General features: G+C 36.1%; 2 protein-coding genes across 2 annotated transcripts; both read left to right on the top strand.

Annotated features, from left to right (window-relative positions):
• Positions 1-1,604: 1,604 nt before the first annotated feature.
• LOC131871329 (aspartic proteinase nepenthesin-1-like) lies at positions 1,605-2,930 on the top strand. Its single transcript, XM_059215947.1, has one exon. The coding sequence runs from the start codon at positions 1,605-1,607 to the stop codon at positions 2,928-2,930; it is 1,326 nt and encodes a 441-aa protein (XP_059071930.1).
• Positions 2,931-13,018: 10,088 nt separating this feature from the next.
• On the top strand, positions 13,019-14,344 carry LOC131871330 (aspartic proteinase nepenthesin-1-like). Its single transcript, XM_059215948.1, has one exon. The coding sequence runs from the start codon at positions 13,019-13,021 to the stop codon at positions 14,342-14,344; it is 1,326 nt and encodes a 441-aa protein (XP_059071931.1).
• Positions 14,345-16,982: the final 2,638 nt, after the last annotated feature.

Consider the following 16,982-nt stretch of genomic DNA (forward strand, 5'->3'; position numbering starts at 1 on the left):
ATGTCTAGGCATTTATTCTCTACATAAGTATTAGCCTTTTTTCTGTTATTGGTCAATAATGGGGCGTCCAATCAATATTGCACCATACAATACTGACCCTTGAGATTTAGCAATTTAAATTCGAATTTTTTAACTCCAAACCTTTTATTCTATCATAATTACATTTAGTACCTGTTTTATGTGATTTATTGAACATTTTGGTTTTTGAAAGAATTCAATGTGCATTTATTTAACATGCAGTCGCTTTGAGAATTCATTGAATACGAATTTGCATAAATGAAACATTTATCATAGAAACGCTTTTGGTTGGAGCACCAAGATGAATCTATCTCCATCAAAGTTTTCATCTTGGGAAATTTGCATGCTTCTTTTCCATTTACCTAAATTGGCCAGGCTCGTGAAGCCGACCATTCCGAAGGATAACCTAGGAGAACTTGACCCTAGTGATCTACCAGGCTCCCTAATGTGATTTTAACTATTGCGAATACTTGACAATTAGTGAAGAGTTAACTTCAAGGTAAATTGACGAAAAGTGAGATTTATTAGATCAAATGTTAGGGAAGAATTTATATTCACACATATAGAACTTACGCATATCTATGGATTTGACATAAAACAATCGTGGACATGGGGAGTGATCCCTAGTTGACATGACTTTCATGCTTATCACTGATACAACTACATACCCAATTCTTAAAAGATGGATTCTTAAATTCAATTTAGATGATTTATATACTTGCATGTTCAACCACATAGATTACGCTAACTTTTATCTACTTTTTCCTTCTGGTATAAATCCTTGAGCAAAACGTTATGATAGGATATGGCAATGTGAATATATAATAGAACATTGCATATAACACTTCTGCACAAGTAAAATTGAGAAATAAGATAAATAAGAACGAGAATAAAAATAAAATTCAATTTAGATGATTTATATATGTGGATGTTCAACCACATAGATTACATTAACTTTCATGTACTTTTTCTTTCTGGTATAAATCCTTGAATAGAACTTTATGATAGGATACGGTAATGTGAATACATAATAGAGCATTGAATATAACAGTTTTGTACAAGTAAAATCTCTAAATCTTAAAAATGAATAAACTAATTAGAGCAAAATTTAAGAATGAGATAAACAAGAATGAGAATAAGTTGGAAAGCCGGATAAACCGACTAAGAATAATTATGTGTAAACTAATTTTAAATATTTTTAGAAAACTAACCCTCCGGTTACAACACGTTTTGGAATTTCGATCTGAATGGGTCCACAAAATTCAATGGGAAGAGGGAACTGGATTACGAGTTAAGTGTACGGAAATACTTAGTGAAGGTATGGACAGAAAAAAATACGATTCACTTCGAATTGCAGCAGTCTATTCTACTTCTAGAACAATTCCAGACGGGCAGAGATAGAGAAGGGGAAATTAAATAAATTCGTCTATCCTTCTAAGAGGATCGATATTGTTATGTGGACACGTCGGGGAATCTGTTGATTTTGATTTAAGGCTCCTTCTCACTCTCTCTGTGTATATATATTGCATGGAGTGGAGTAGATGAGAGCAGAAAAAGGTTTCGAGGTTTAGAAAAGAAAAAGAGAAATGGAGCGTTCAAAGCTGTTGGGTTTTGTGGTCTTGATATGCTTTACTATTCCAACGATATCATGTTCTTCGGACAGACTGTTTAGTGGTTGGCCGAAGTCTAGCAGCGATGAAAATGTAAAAATAAGGGTGAATATGACGCGCAGATCAGAGAGAGAGTTGGGTTTTTCTGAGAGATTGGGTTTGGCTGTGGATCGAAGTAAGAAGCGAATGAAGAAGATAGAGGCATTGATAAGAGGGCAATTAGACGCTGAAACGCCCGTTGAAGTAGGGGATGGAGAATTTCTGATGAGCGTTGCACTGGGAACGCCCTCTGTGAGCTTCGAAGCGATTGTGGACACGGGGAGCGATCTGATTTGGACTCAGTGCAAGCCTTGCAAGGACTGCTTCTCTCAGCCTACGCCAATCTTCGACCCCTCCAAGTCCCCCACATTTTCCACAATTCCCTGCGGTGATTCTCTTTGTGACGCCTTGGGGAGTACGCAAACCGGATGCAATCCAGATTGTACCTTTATGTATCAGTATGGCGATGGTTCCTTCACCAGCGGCGACCTGGCTTACGAGACATTGTCAATTGGGAGCAGCAAGGTTAAAGGCATTGCATTTGGATGCGGGCATGACAACGAAGGACAAGGATTCTCTCAGGGTGGTGGCCTTGTGGGACTGGGAAGAGGTGGTCTCTCCCTTATCTCACAGCTGGGTTCCAAAGCAGAGAACATGTTCTCTTACTGTCTTTTGCCCATCACCGACTCTTCTTCACAAACCAGCCCCCTCTTTTTCGGCGAGGGTGCTTCCTTGAGCGGAGGAGCCAAGACTCTCCCACTCATCAAGAGCAGTATCATTCCCACTTTCTGGTACATTCCTATTACAGGAATCACCCTCAATGGTAAGGCACTAGATATTCCTCCTGGAACTTTCGATCTGCAATCGGACGGCAGCGGAGGTATGATCATCGACTCCGGAACCACTGTTACCATCCTGGACCAGGCTGCCTACTCTCCTCTTAAGGAAGCAATTCAGTCCGCCATTGATCTCACTCCTGTAGACGGCTCTTCTACAGGTTTGGATCTTTGTTACCACACATCATCCGCTCACCTCACCTTGCCAACCCTCGTCTTCAACTTCAAAGGCGGCGTGGATTACGAGCTTCCGGCAGACAACTTTTTCATTCAGGCATCTGAAAATCTCTTGTGCCTGGCAATGTTGGGTGAACCATCGGGGAATCCTTCCATCTTCGGAAACATACAGCAGCAAAACTTCCATATCCTTTACAACAATGCTCAGAACACGCTCTCTTTCAAGCCCACTAAGTGTGATTCTCTTTAAATCATCATCTCCCTCTTCTAATTCTTCTTCTTCTCTTTTTCTGTCTCTCTCATTTCCTCTTCCTCTGTCCTTCGAATGCAATATGTGATCTCGTCTCCTGCGTCTGCCTATTGCACTGTCCGATATGCGAATCATGTAAATTTTCATCTTCGTAGCTGCTTATTTTCAGTAAAATTGTTTGGCCCCTGTTGTTCTCGGGGACCTTCATTTATGGTTCCTTATGATATGCTACACTATGTGTGTTATTTTGGCATGGAAATGAAGGTGCGATAATTGATTATCAAAATATAAATTGCGAGTTAAAACAACGACAAGAGAATTTATATAATTATAAAGCATTTGTAATGGTCTTATCTTTTCTTCAAGTCTTAAGTGTAAAATAAATTATTGTATGCCTATGAATATTTTTAATGGTATTTAACTTTAAGATCCGTGTCTGTGATTTATACATTCAAATAATACTTATTTTCAATCATGTCCGCATTTCACATTACTAAGATCAAACACAATTTAATGTAGCCTATATATAAGGTAAGGTTGTTGCTAAGAAGGTCTCTCTAATTTTCTCACAATTACTATTGTATAATTTTCTACTAGAGAAGACGAGTTCTCGAGAATTAAGAATATCATTTTGGAGCCTTTGCAATTTATTTAAAAGTGCTAATATTTAAGGCTATGCCTATATCACGATTCACGATTACCTATCAGCGCTTTATAGTGCATTCGATGACATCTTACACAAATCTTATATAGAAAACTTATTGATGGTGAATCGGGGCCTCTCATTTGAAAGGTTGCTACTACACTACAACGCACCTTAGATAATAAAATTAAATTATGTAATGTATTTGTGCTTCAGAGTATGGATGTTAGACCACACATCAATTTTCAGCCATTGATAATGTGACATGATTACTTGTTTTCAACATTTTAATAGGATTGCATTAGGTTTTGGAACTTTTTTTCGTGACCTAAAAAATTAAAATATTAGTGGACTACAACATAATAACACAATTATTGAGAAAAGTTTTGATTGCCTACAAAAAATCATAGTATCTTCACTCTTTCACCTTGTAAATCCTAACATGTTAATTTCAATTTCACATGATCTATGTTGCAGTGTCTACTTACGTATTATTATAGTCCAATGAACACAAAGGATACTAAAATCAATTATTTGAGAGAGTTGACACTTATTAGATTTTTAGATAGCCAAAAAACTTCTCAGATGAATAAAATATTGGTTGAGATAATTCTTAAATAGATATTATTATATTTATTTAAATAAACAATAATTTCTTAAAAAATATCCTTAATATAGAGGGAGAGAGAACTAATTATATATTCCAAGGAAAAAGTATTCGTAGTATTACATAGTTTACAATTGATAAAGCATTAACAAGTAAGAAACACACAATGAATAATAAATAAAACATATAAATTTAAAATAATTATTAAATCAACCTCATACTTATTTCACCTTGACAATGCAAGGAGGGTAAGAGGAGGGATGGCGGCCCAATATGCTATTCATATAGTTTCTAAGGGCATTGGACAACATCTAAACTAACATCTTAGCTTATATTTTCTTAGTTTATCCAATTGGGCGATGAAGGTGAAGAGTGGAGTGCATTTACATTTGATTAAATTCTTGTTCTAATTTCATTCTTATTATTTATTTATTATCTTGTAAAACTATTGTGCTAACTAGATAATGTGCAACCTTTGTTAAGGATTTTTCCATCTCCCTCGACCCTATCAACCACCTAAGGTGAGATGCATTTAGAGCTACAAGCGATATAAAAAATTCTATGTTTCTCAATGCTCGACAATGTATGTCACACGAGGATAATATTAGGAAGTTTTAGATTGAACCAGTTTAAACAGAGCCTCCTCTTTTCTTTTTTTATTTTATTTTGGTAATTACTCCTTCAGCAAGGCATTTAACTAGCTACAATTGCTTTGTATCCATTAATTTACTATTTTGGGTCATGAAAATAATGTATTCTAGTATAATGCCATTTCATTTTTCTTTACTTATTATTATTATTATTATTTTTCTATCGAAGATTCTTGTTGCAACGGATATAGATGCTGGAAAATATTTATTTATTATTCAATGTATAGCTAGAAAGGAAGAAGGATCATTCAATTGGGAAAGGGATAATTTTACACTCTTAACTTAAATACAATAGAGCACTACAATTATTCGGTTGGTTTACTTTTTTATGGAAGCACTCCTTATAAATCATGTATCATAGTAGAGATGTCGACATTTGAATAATTGGCCGGCACAGGCCAAACCTAATCCCAACTAACTCTTCCATCATATTGCACACGTAGACTACTTTCATATACCGTCCTAAAGAATCCCATCTCAAAGCACATAGAGGTACCATGTTTCGAGAAGTCCAATGGGAAAGTTGATCTTAGCACTCACTTGACAACATTTACTACTTTATCTATTGGCTTGATTCTTGAGGATTCTCTTCCTGCAAAAATCTTTTTCATTTCATTGAAACAAATGACATTGGATTGATTTTTCCCTTTATCTATTAATTCAATAAACTCTTTCTCATATCTTGTTAATCAATTTTTATAACGTTTAAAAAAAAATATTGGACCTAAAGTAACATTAATTGATGGTGCAGCGAAGGGGAATCCCGGACCTGCTGGATATGGGGGAGTGGTGCGTGATAATAATGGCAGGATGGTCTCGATGGTGGCCCTCTCTTTGGGTACCTAGACAAACCACTTTAGTGAGGCCTTCACAACGTATACCAATATCAAATTGGCCAAAGAGAAAGGTTTGAGAAGGGTCTTCTTGGAGTGTGACTCCCTAAACATCATTAATTGTTTAACAACTTCCTCCTCCCCTAGTTGGTCGATTAAACATATTATTGAAGATAGCCTAATGCTTCTCAGGGGATTCTACGAATTTACCATTTCACATGTCTATCGTGAAGGTAATAAGGTTGCCGATATTTAGGCCAACATTGGGGCCGACTTGCCAAGTAGGAAAGTTTGGAACATTTATGATCGGATCCCAGAGGATCTTCTTAACCTACTCCGTAATGATCATGATGCGTGCGAAGCTCAAGGGGCTTTCGGAAATGATGGAGAATGACGTCTTCCAAAGTGTCCTGGGCAAGACTTCTTCTATGAGGGGAAAGTCAAACTTTCTGGTGGCGTTTTTGATTGTTTTTGTTTAGCTCAACTCTGTTTGTGTTGCAGGTTGTTGAGAATCGGTATTTTCCAAGATTGGGGGAGATAGGAACCGTTTGGAGCCCATAGTCTATGAAAAATGATGAAATAAGGAAGCAGTATGCAAAGAACTTTCGATAAGTGTTTTTACTAGTTATATCGAGACGCTTCATGGTGCGGATGCCCTTGTTACCGAGGCCTTTGTTCATGGGTGGAAGTATGGTGTGCTCTGTGTCTATGGTATGGAGCTGGAGGTTGATGAGGAGATGGTGGATAAGGTGTCCAACATGCTATTCATATAGTTTCTAAGGGCATTGGACAACATCTAAACTAGTAGCTTAGCTTATATTTTCTTAGTTTATTCAATTGGGCGACGAAGGTGATGAGTGGAGTGCATTTACACTTGATTAAATTCTTGTTCTAATTTCATTCTTATTATTTATTTATTATCTTTTAAAACTATTGTGCTTACTAGATAATGTGCAGCCTTTGTAAAGGATTTTTCCATCTCCATTGACCCGATTAACCACCTAAGGTGAGATGCATTTAGATCTACAATGATATAAAAAATTCTTTCTTAGTGCTTGGCAATGTATGCCACATGAGGATACTATTAGGAAGTTTTAAATTGAACCAGTTTAAACATAGTCTCCTCTTTTCTCTTTTTTCTTTTATTTTGGTAATTACTCCTTCAGCAAGGCATTTAACTAGCTCCAATCGCTTAGTATCCATTAATTTACTATTTTGGGTCATGAAAATAATGTATTCTAGTATAATGCCATTTCATTTTTCTTTACTTATTATTATTATTTTTCTATCGAAGATTCTTGTCGCAACGGATATAGATGCTGGAAAATACTTATTTATTATTCAATGTATAGCTAGAAAGGAAGAAGGATCATTCAATTGGGAAAGGGATAATTTTACACTCTTAACTTAAATACAATAGAGCACTACAATTATTCAGTTGGTTTATTTTTTTATGGAAATAATCCTTATAAATTATGTATCGTAGTAGAGATTTGGACATCTGAATAATTGGCCAGCACAAGCCAAACCTAATCCCAACTAACTCTTCCACCATATTGCACACGTGGACTACTTTCATATACCGTCCTAAAGAATCCCATCTCAAAGAAAACAGAGGTACCATGTTTTGAGAAGTCCAATGGGAAAGTTGATCTTAGCACTCACTTGACAACATTTACTACTTTATCTATTGTCTTGATTCTTGATGATGCTCTTCCTGCAAAAATATTTTCCATTTCATTGAAAGAAATGACATTGGATTGATTTCTCTCTCTATCTATTAATTCAATAAACTCTTTCTCATATCTTGTTAATCAATTTTTATAACATTTAAAAAAAATATTGGACCTAAAGTAACATTAATTGATGGTGTGGCGAATGGGAATCCCAGACCTGCTGGATGTGGGGAAGTGGTGCGTGATAACAATGGCAGGATGGTCTCGACAATGGCCCTCTCTTTGGGTACCCAGACAAATCACTTTAATGAGGCCTTCACAATTTATACCAATATCAAATTGGCCAAAGAGAAAGGTTTGAGAAGGGTCTGGTTGGAGTGTGACTCCCTAAACATCATTGTTTAACGACTTCCTCCTCTCCTATTTGGTTGATTAAACATATTATTCAAGATAGCCTAATTCCTCTCAGGGGCTTCTGTGAATTTAACATTTCACATGTCTACCATGAAGGTAATAAGGTTGCGGATATTTAGGCCAACATTGGGGCCGACTTGGCAAGTAGGAAACTTTGGAACATTTATGATAAGATCCCAGTGGATCTTCTTAACCTACTCCGTAATGATTATGATGCTTGCGAAGCTCAAGGGGCTTTTGGAAATGATGGAGAATGACATCTTCCAAAGTGTCGTGGGCAAGACTTCTTTTATGAGGGGAAAGACGAACTTTCTGGTGGCTTTTTTAATTGTTTTTATATGGTTTATGTCAACTCTGTTTGTGTTGCAGGTTGTTGAGAATTAGTATTTTTTAATATTAGGGGAGATAGGAACCGTTTGGATCCCATAGTCTGCGAAAAATGACGAAATAAGGAAGCAGTATGGAAAGAACTTTCGGTAGGAGTTTTGACTAGTTATATCGAGATGCTTCATGGTGTGGATGCCCTTGTTACTGAGGCCTTTCTTAATGGGTGGAAGGATGGTTTTATCTGTGTCTATGGTATGGAGCTGGAGGTTAATGAGGAGATGGTGGCTAAGGTGTCCAAAATTCTGAACAAGGGCACCAAATTCTACAAGCATAAGAAATGTGCGATGGTGGCGATGAAAACCTTTTTCCCGCCGAAGGAAAGGGAGAAGGTGAGAAAGAATAATAATGTTGGGTGGGAGAAAAAATCACTTTCAAAGCCATGGTACGAGGTCTCAGAGGTTATCGTGCGCCGCCTCACCGTTGATGGTAAATTCTGTAGCTTACTTAGCTATCACTTTGTCATTATTAATCATTTTCGGCATCACAAGTGCATTTCCTTGGCCTTTTATTTGGTCTCATCATTGAATAATAGCATTAGGGCTCACGAGAAATGTGCATCCTCCCTTGTTCTCCATGAGGGCTTATTCCCGTTGATTATGAAGTATGCCAAGACTATCAATGTCGAGAGGAATACGAGTGCTAAAACTGGTATAGAATACAAGAAGAATGTCCATATTCATTATGGGGAAATCTCTTCTGATGAAGAGGTGGACTTCGATGGGAACGAAGTCTTTCACATTTATAACAAACAAGGACCCTCATCGTCTAAAATCCCTAACCGTACTAGCAGAAAATAAATTATTTTATCTAACGAGGAGGATGACCCTGAACATGTCCCTAATTCGGTGGACGGTAGTTCTGATGTGAAGGTTAAAAGAGTGGCCAGCGTTTCTATGTCAAGAGCTATTGACAAAACCAAAGTATTTAACAATGTCAACGAGAATTATTCTAAGCGACCGAATGCCTCTCAGATTGATTTGGACGGGCCTGCGGAGGATTAGGGTGTCAATGTTTCTATACCTACTCTTGGTGGTGGGTTTACTCCTAAGGAGATGGTTTGTCGGTCCCTGAGAATACGATTACGAATATTAACTTGAGGAATTTAAAGGATAACCAAAATGCCCAATTCACCTAGATTTTTCAAGAGATTAATAATCTCAAAGAGAAGGCCAATCCACCTAATGGGGACCTCGACAGTACTAGGTCTCGAATACGCATACCCTGGCTAATGGTATTAAAGACCTTAAGGAGGAACATGAAGAGCACATTAAGGCTTTGGAAAATGACTTATAAACATCAGCATAGTTTGAGTGTGGTGGTGGAGGTGAGTATGTCTGCCATGAACAATACTAGCATTGGTCTACGTAGACTCAATGAATAGGCTGAAGTTCTTCATTATATTTCTCAGGGCAAGTGCCCCACTGGTAGCACTGAGATGGTGAAGAAAGATAAGGTTGTGAATGCTGGTACCTGTAAGAAACTTAGGGCTCCCTCAGAGGATGTGGATGCAGATCTGGATACGAAAGAGAAGCCCCTACTTGGTCCAGCGACGAGGCTCCATAGAAAAGATAAGGGTGTGACCCGTGTTGACAACATCATTAAGAAAGTTCACAAAATCAATGAGGATGTCATTCAGAAGAATGACAAATTGGTCAAAGTGTTGTAGTTTTGTTATGTAGAAATTCTGTATTGTTCTTGTCTGTTGTTCTATGGGGCTGCTTTTCCCTGGTTTTTATGGGTTGGTTCGCATCTGTTTTTTTGTTGGGTCCTTGAAGGTCGAGTTTTTATGATAATATTACAATAATACTAATACAATTTACATGATTTGTATAGTTTATTTCTATTTGAAAATAAAAAATTATTCTATTCTATTTACATTTTCACCATAAATTACTTGAACTATTTAAACAAATAGGTTTCTATTCAATAATATTATTATTATATATAATACATTAACAGAATAATAAGTAAATAACTTAAAACCCACTAACATAGTCATTTTAACACATACAAACATAGTAAATTTTGAAGTGTCTATAAAACCCATACAACTTTTTTAGGGTTTCGGAATTACTAGATGGTTTGATTTAGACAAATGGAAACATAAAGGTTGAGTGTACTTAGTAATTAAAAAAGGTCCCACCATTCACTTATCATGGGAAACCGTGCAACAACTAAATTGTATAGAAATAAAAAACAAGAAAATAATGACATTTATGAATTATTAAAGAGGCACACGGAACAAGTGGCAGGAACCCTAAAATTTAGATTGTGAGAGCTCAAATATTTGAGAGTACTATGTTTGCATTAATGGAGGAGTAGAATTTTCGAAAAAATCTCATCTGATCGTGACTGCAAGAGGAGAGATAGTGGTAAAATGAGAAGATCGAGAGATGATGGGCAGTGCACACATTCTGACAAAAAATGAAGAATAAAACTAATGGACAGCGGGCAGCTCCAATATTCCCAATCGTCTTGCAATGCTGTCTCCTTTACTCACAATCGTTGATGCCCAAAAACAGCTCATCCAATTCATATAAGAGACGCCTTCGGCATAATAAATTCATGTACTATTTTCCCTCTTCTATAATTTCTCTCATATGAAGCATGCAATCACCATTTCTAAATAAAGCTTTTATATGATAGGATGTGGTAGTATCAATATACCATAGGGCACTACGTCACAGAACCTTTTGCACATGAAGATACCCCTAAACTTACTACTCATTTTCATATTTCTTAATCTTCTAGATTGTTAAATAGGTTCACGTATTTTATTGATGTCTATTTAATTCTTGAGATATAAGCTACTCACTATACATAATTTCTCTATTTTTTAGGCTCTCATGAAGGATTCAAATGTAAAGAATGAGTATCACATGCTAGTATGTGCCAAGGTCCATTACTCTATCTATATTAACTATTATTTGACGTCCAAGCATCTAATTTAAACGATATATTCCACATTCCATATGCTTTGAGATGTATTACTATTTTAGGATTCACATGCACGTCAATGTATGGTCAAAACATAATGGTAAAATATTTTAATCTAGTCAAACTATCCTTAGTTTTGGGTATATTATTAGAGGATGGATTAATTCAACCATATATCAAGAAATGATGCAATCTTGTCGAAATCTTGGCCCATTCTCTAATTAGCCACCCTTATTAATTTACATACACCCCCTTATATTCTATCTTATCCCGTGGATTCATGCACACATTCGTATGTATCACATTTATTATTAGATTATTCTCCATCCACACCTCAATGTCTAGGCATTTATTCTCTACATAAGTATTAGCCTTTTTTCTGTTATTGGTCAATAATGGGGCGTCCAATCAATATTGCACCATACAATACTGACCCTTGAGATTTAGCAATTTAAATTCGAATTTTTTAACTCCAAACCTTTTATTCTATCATAATTACATTTAGTACCTGTTTTATGTGATTTATTGAACATTTTGGTTTTTGAAAGAATTCAATGTGCATTTATTTAACATGCAGTCGCTTTGAGAATTCATTGAATACGAATTTGCATAAATGAAACATTTATCATAGAAACGCTTTTGGTTGGAGCACCAAGATGAATCTATCTCCATCAAAGTTTTCATCTTGGGAAATTTGCATGCTTCTTTTCCATTTACCTAAATTGGCCAGGCTCGTGAAGCCGACCATTCCGAAGGATAACCTAGGAGAACTTGACCCTAGTGATCTACCAGGCTCCCTAATGTGATTTTAACTATTGCGAATACTTGACAATTAGTGAAGAGTTAACTTCAAGGTAAATTGACGAAAAGTGAGATTTATTAGATCAAATGTTAGGGAAGAATTTATATTCACACATATAGAACTTACGCATATCTATGGATTTGACATAAAACAATCGTGGACATGGGGAGTGATCCCTAGTTGACATGACTTTCATGCTTATCACTGATACAACTACATACCCAATTCTTAAAAGATGGATTCTTAAATTCAATTTAGATGATTTATATACTTGCATGTTCAACCACATAGATTACGCTAACTTTTATCTACTTTTTCCTTCTGGTATAAATCCTTGAGCAAAACGTTATGATAGGATATGGCAATGTGAATATATAATAGAACATTGCATATAACACTTCTGCACAAGTAAAATTGAGAAATAAGATAAATAAGAACGAGAATAAAAATAAAATTCAATTTAGATGATTTATATATGTGGATGTTCAACCACATAGATTACATTAACTTTCATGTACTTTTTCTTTCTGGTATAAATCCTTGAATAGAACTTTATGATAGGATACGGTAATGTGAATACATAATAGAGCATTGAATATAACAGTTTTGTACAAGTAAAATCTCTAAATCTTAAAAATGAATAAACTAATTAGAGCAAAATTTAAGAATGAGATAAACAAGAATGAGAATAAGTTGGAAAGCCGGATAAACCGACTAAGAATAATTATGTGTAAACTAATTTTAAATATTTTTAGAAAACTAACCCTCCGGTTACAACACGTTTTGGAATTTCGATCTGAATGGGTCCACAAAATTCAATGGGAAGAGGGAACTGGATTACGAGTTAAGTGTACGGAAATACTTAGTGAAGGTATGGACAGAAAAAAATACGATTCACTTCGAATTGCAGCAGTCTATTCTACTTCTAGAACAATTCCAGGCGGGCAGAGATAGAGAAGGGGAAATTAAATAAATTCGTCTATCCTTCTAAGAGGATCGATATTGTTATGTGGACACGTCGGGGAATCTGTTGATTTTGATTTAAGGCTCCTTCTCACTCTCTCTGTGTATATATATTGCATGGAGTGGAGTAGATGAGAGCAGAAAAAGGTTTCGAGGTTTAGAAAAGAAAAAGAGAAATGGAGCGTTCAAAGCTGTTGGGTTTTGTGGTCTTGATATGCTTTACTATTCCAACGATATCATGTTCTTCGGACAGACTGTTTAGTGGTTGGCCGAAGTCTAGCAGCGATGAAAATGTAAAAATAAGGGTGAATATGACGCGCAGATCAGAGAGAGAGTTGGGTTTTTCTGAGAGATTGGGTTTGGCTGTGGATCGAAGTAAGAAGCGAATGAAGAAGATAGAGGCATTGATAAGAGGGCAATTAGACGCTGAAACGCCCGTTGAAGTAGGGGATGGAGAATTTCTGATGAGCGTTGCACTGGGAACGCCCTCTGTGAGCTTCGAAGCGATTGTGGACACGGGGAGCGATCTGATTTGGACTCAGTGCAAGCCTTGCAAGGACTGCTTCTCTCAGCCTACGCCAATCTTCGACCCCTCCAAGTCCCCCACATTTTCCACAATTCCCTGCGGTGATTCTCTTTGTGACGCCTTGGGGAGTACGCAAACCGGATGCAATCCAGATTGTACCTTTATGTATCAGTATGGCGATGGTTCCTTCACCAGCGGCGACCTGGCTTACGAGACATTGTCAATTGGGAGCAGCAAGGTTAAAGGCATTGCATTTGGATGCGGGCATGACAACGAAGGACAAGGATTCTCTCAGGGTGGTGGCCTTGTGGGACTGGGAAGAGGTGGTCTCTCCCTTATCTCACAGCTGGGTTCCAAAGCAGAGAACATGTTCTCTTACTGTCTTTTGCCCATCACCGACTCTTCTTCACAAACCAGCCCCCTCTTTTTCGGCGAGGGTGCTTCCTTGAGCGGAGGAGCCAAGACTCTCCCACTCATCAAGAGCAGTATCATTCCCACTTTCTGGTACATTCCTATTACAGGAATCACCCTCAATGGTAAGGCACTAGATATTCCTCCTGGAACTTTCGATCTGCAATCGGACGGCAGCGGAGGTATGATCATCGACTCCGGAACCACTGTTACCATCCTGGACCAGGCTGCCTACTCTCCTCTTAAGGAAGCAATTCAGTCCGCCATTGATCTCACTCCTGTAGACGGCTCTTCTACAGGTTTGGATCTTTGTTACCACACATCATCCGCTCACCTCACCTTGCCAACCCTCGTCTTCAACTTCAAAGGCGGCGTGGATTACGAGCTTCCGGCAGACAACTTTTTCATTCAGGCATCTGAAAATCTCTTGTGCCTGGCAATGTTGGGTGAACCATCGGGGAATCCTTCCATCTTCGGAAACATACAGCAGCAAAACTTCCATATCCTTTACAACAATGCTCAGAACACGCTCTCTTTCAAGCCCACTAAGTGTGATTCTCTTTAAATCATCATCTCCCTCTTCTAATTCTTCTTCTTCTCTTTTTCTGTCTCTCTCATTTCCTCTTCCTCTGTCCTTCGAATGCAATATGTGATCTCGTCTCCTGCGTCTGCCTATTGCACTGTCCGATATGCGAATCATGTAAATTTTCATCTTCGTAGCTGCTTATTTTCAGTAAAATTGTTTGGCCCCTGTTGTTCTCGGGGACCTTCATTTATGGTTCCTTATGATATGCTACACTATGTGTGTTATTTTGGCATGGAAATGAAGGTGCGATAATTGATTATCAAAATATAAATTGCGAGTTAAAACAACGACAAGAGAATTTATATAATTATAAAGCATTTGTAATGGTCTTATCTTTTCTTCAAGTCTTAAGTGTAAAATAAATTATTGTATGCCTATGAATATTTTTAATGGTATTTAACTTTAAGATCCGTGTCTGTGATTTATACATTCAAATAATACTTATTTTCAATCATGTCCGCATTTCACATTACTAAGATCAAACACAATTTAATGTAGCCTATATATAAGGTAAGGTTGTTGCTAAGAAGGTCTCTCTAATTTTCTCACAATTACTATTGTATAATTTTCTACTAGAGAAGACGAGTTCTCGAGAATTAAGAATATCATTTTGGAGCCTTTGCAATTTATTTAAAAGTGCTAATATTTAAGGCTATGCCTATATCACGATTCACGATTACCTATCAGCGCTTTATAGTGCATTCGATGACATCTTACACAAATCTTATATAGAAAACTTATTGATGGTGAATCGGGGCCTCTCATTTGAAAGGTTGCTACTACACTACAACGCACCTTAGATAATAAAATTAAATTATGTAATGTATTTGTGCTTCAGAGTATGGATGTTAGACCACACATCAATTTTCAGCCATTGATAATGTGACATGATTACTTGTTTTCAACATTTTAATAGGATTGCATTAGGTTTTGGAACTTTTTTTCGTGACCTAAAAAATTAAAATATTAGTGGACTACAACATAATAACACAATTATTGAGAAAAGTTTTGATTGCCTACAAAAAATCATAGTATCTTCACTCTTTCACCTTGTAAATCCTAACATGTTAATTTCAATTTCACATGATCTATGTTGCAGTGTCTACTTACGTATTATTATAGTCCAATGAACACAAAGGATACTAAAATCAATTATTTGAGAGAGTTGACACTTATTAGATTTTTAGATAGCCAAAAAACTTCTCAGATGAATAAAATATTGGTTGAGATAATTCTTAAATAGATATTATTATATTTATTTAAATAAACAATAATTTCTTAAAAAATATCCTTAATATAGAGGGAGAGAGAACTAATTATATATTCCAAGGAAAAAGTATTCGTAGTATTACATAGTTTACAATTGATAAAGCATTAACAAGTAAGAAACACACAATGAATAATAAATAAAACATATAAATTTAAAATAATTATTAAATCAACCTCATACTTATTTCACCTTGACAATGCAAGGAGGGTAAGAGGAGGGATGGCGGCCCAATATGCTATTCATATAGTTTCTAAGGGCATTGGACAACATCTAAACTAACATCTTAGCTTATATTTTCTTAGTTTATCCAATTGGGCGATGAAGGTGAAGAGTGGAGTGCATTTACATTTGATTAAATTCTTGTTCTAATTTCATTCTTATTATTTATTTATTATCTTGTAAAACTATTGTGCTAACTAGATAATGTGCAACCTTTGTTAAGGATTTTTCCATCTCCCTCGACCCTATCAACCACCTAAGGTGAGATGCATTTAGAGCTACAAGCGATATAAAAAATTCTATGTTTCTCAATGCTCGACAATGTATGTCACACGAGGATAATATTAGGAAGTTTTAGATTGAACCAGTTTAAACAGAGCCTCCTCTTTTCTTTTTTTATTTTATTTTGGTAATTACTCCTTCAGCAAGGCATTTAACTAGCTACAATTGCTTTGTATCCATTAATTTACTATTTTGGGTCATGAAAATAATGTATTCTAGTATAATGCCATTTCATTTTTCTTTACTTATTATTATTATTATTATTTTTCTATCGAAGATTCTTGTTGCAACGGATATAGATGCTGGAAAATATTTATTTATTATTCAATGTATAGCTAGAAAGGAAGAAGGATCATTCAATTGGGAAAGGGATAATTTTACACTCTTAACTTAAATACAATAGAGCACTACAATTATTCGGTTGGTTTACTTTTTTATGGAAGCACTCCTTATAAATCATGTATCATAGTAGAGATGTCGACATTTGAATAATTGGCCGGCACAGGCCAAACCTAATCCCAACTAACTCTTCCATCATATTGCACACGTAGACTACTTTCATATACCGTCCTAAAGAATCCCATCTCAAAGCACATAGAGGTACCATGTTTCGAGAAGTCCAATGGGAAAGTTGATCTTAGCACTCACTTGACAACATTTACTACTTTATCTATTGGCTTGATTCTTGAGGATTCTCTTCCTGCAAAAATCTTTTTCATTTCATTGAAACAAATGACATTGGATTGATTTTTCCCTTTATCTATTAATTCAATAAACTCTTTCTCATATCTTGTTAATCAATTTTTATAACGTTTAAAAAAAAATATTGGACCTAAAGTAACATTA

This window comes from Cryptomeria japonica, unplaced genomic scaffold (genome assembly GCF_030272615.1).
Source record: "Cryptomeria japonica unplaced genomic scaffold, Sugi_1.0 HiC_scaffold_394, whole genome shotgun sequence".
In the NCBI taxonomy this organism is placed as follows: Eukaryota; Viridiplantae; Streptophyta; class Pinopsida; order Cupressales; family Cupressaceae; genus Cryptomeria; species Cryptomeria japonica.

Bases quoted from the DNA above. Each gene is read 5' to 3' on its own strand.
- LOC131871329 (XM_059215947.1), top strand. From the start codon at position 1,605: ATGGAGCGTTCAAAGCTGTTGGGTTTTGTGGTCTTGATATGCTTTACT.
- LOC131871330 (XM_059215948.1), top strand. From the start codon at position 13,019: ATGGAGCGTTCAAAGCTGTTGGGTTTTGTGGTCTTGATATGCTTTACT.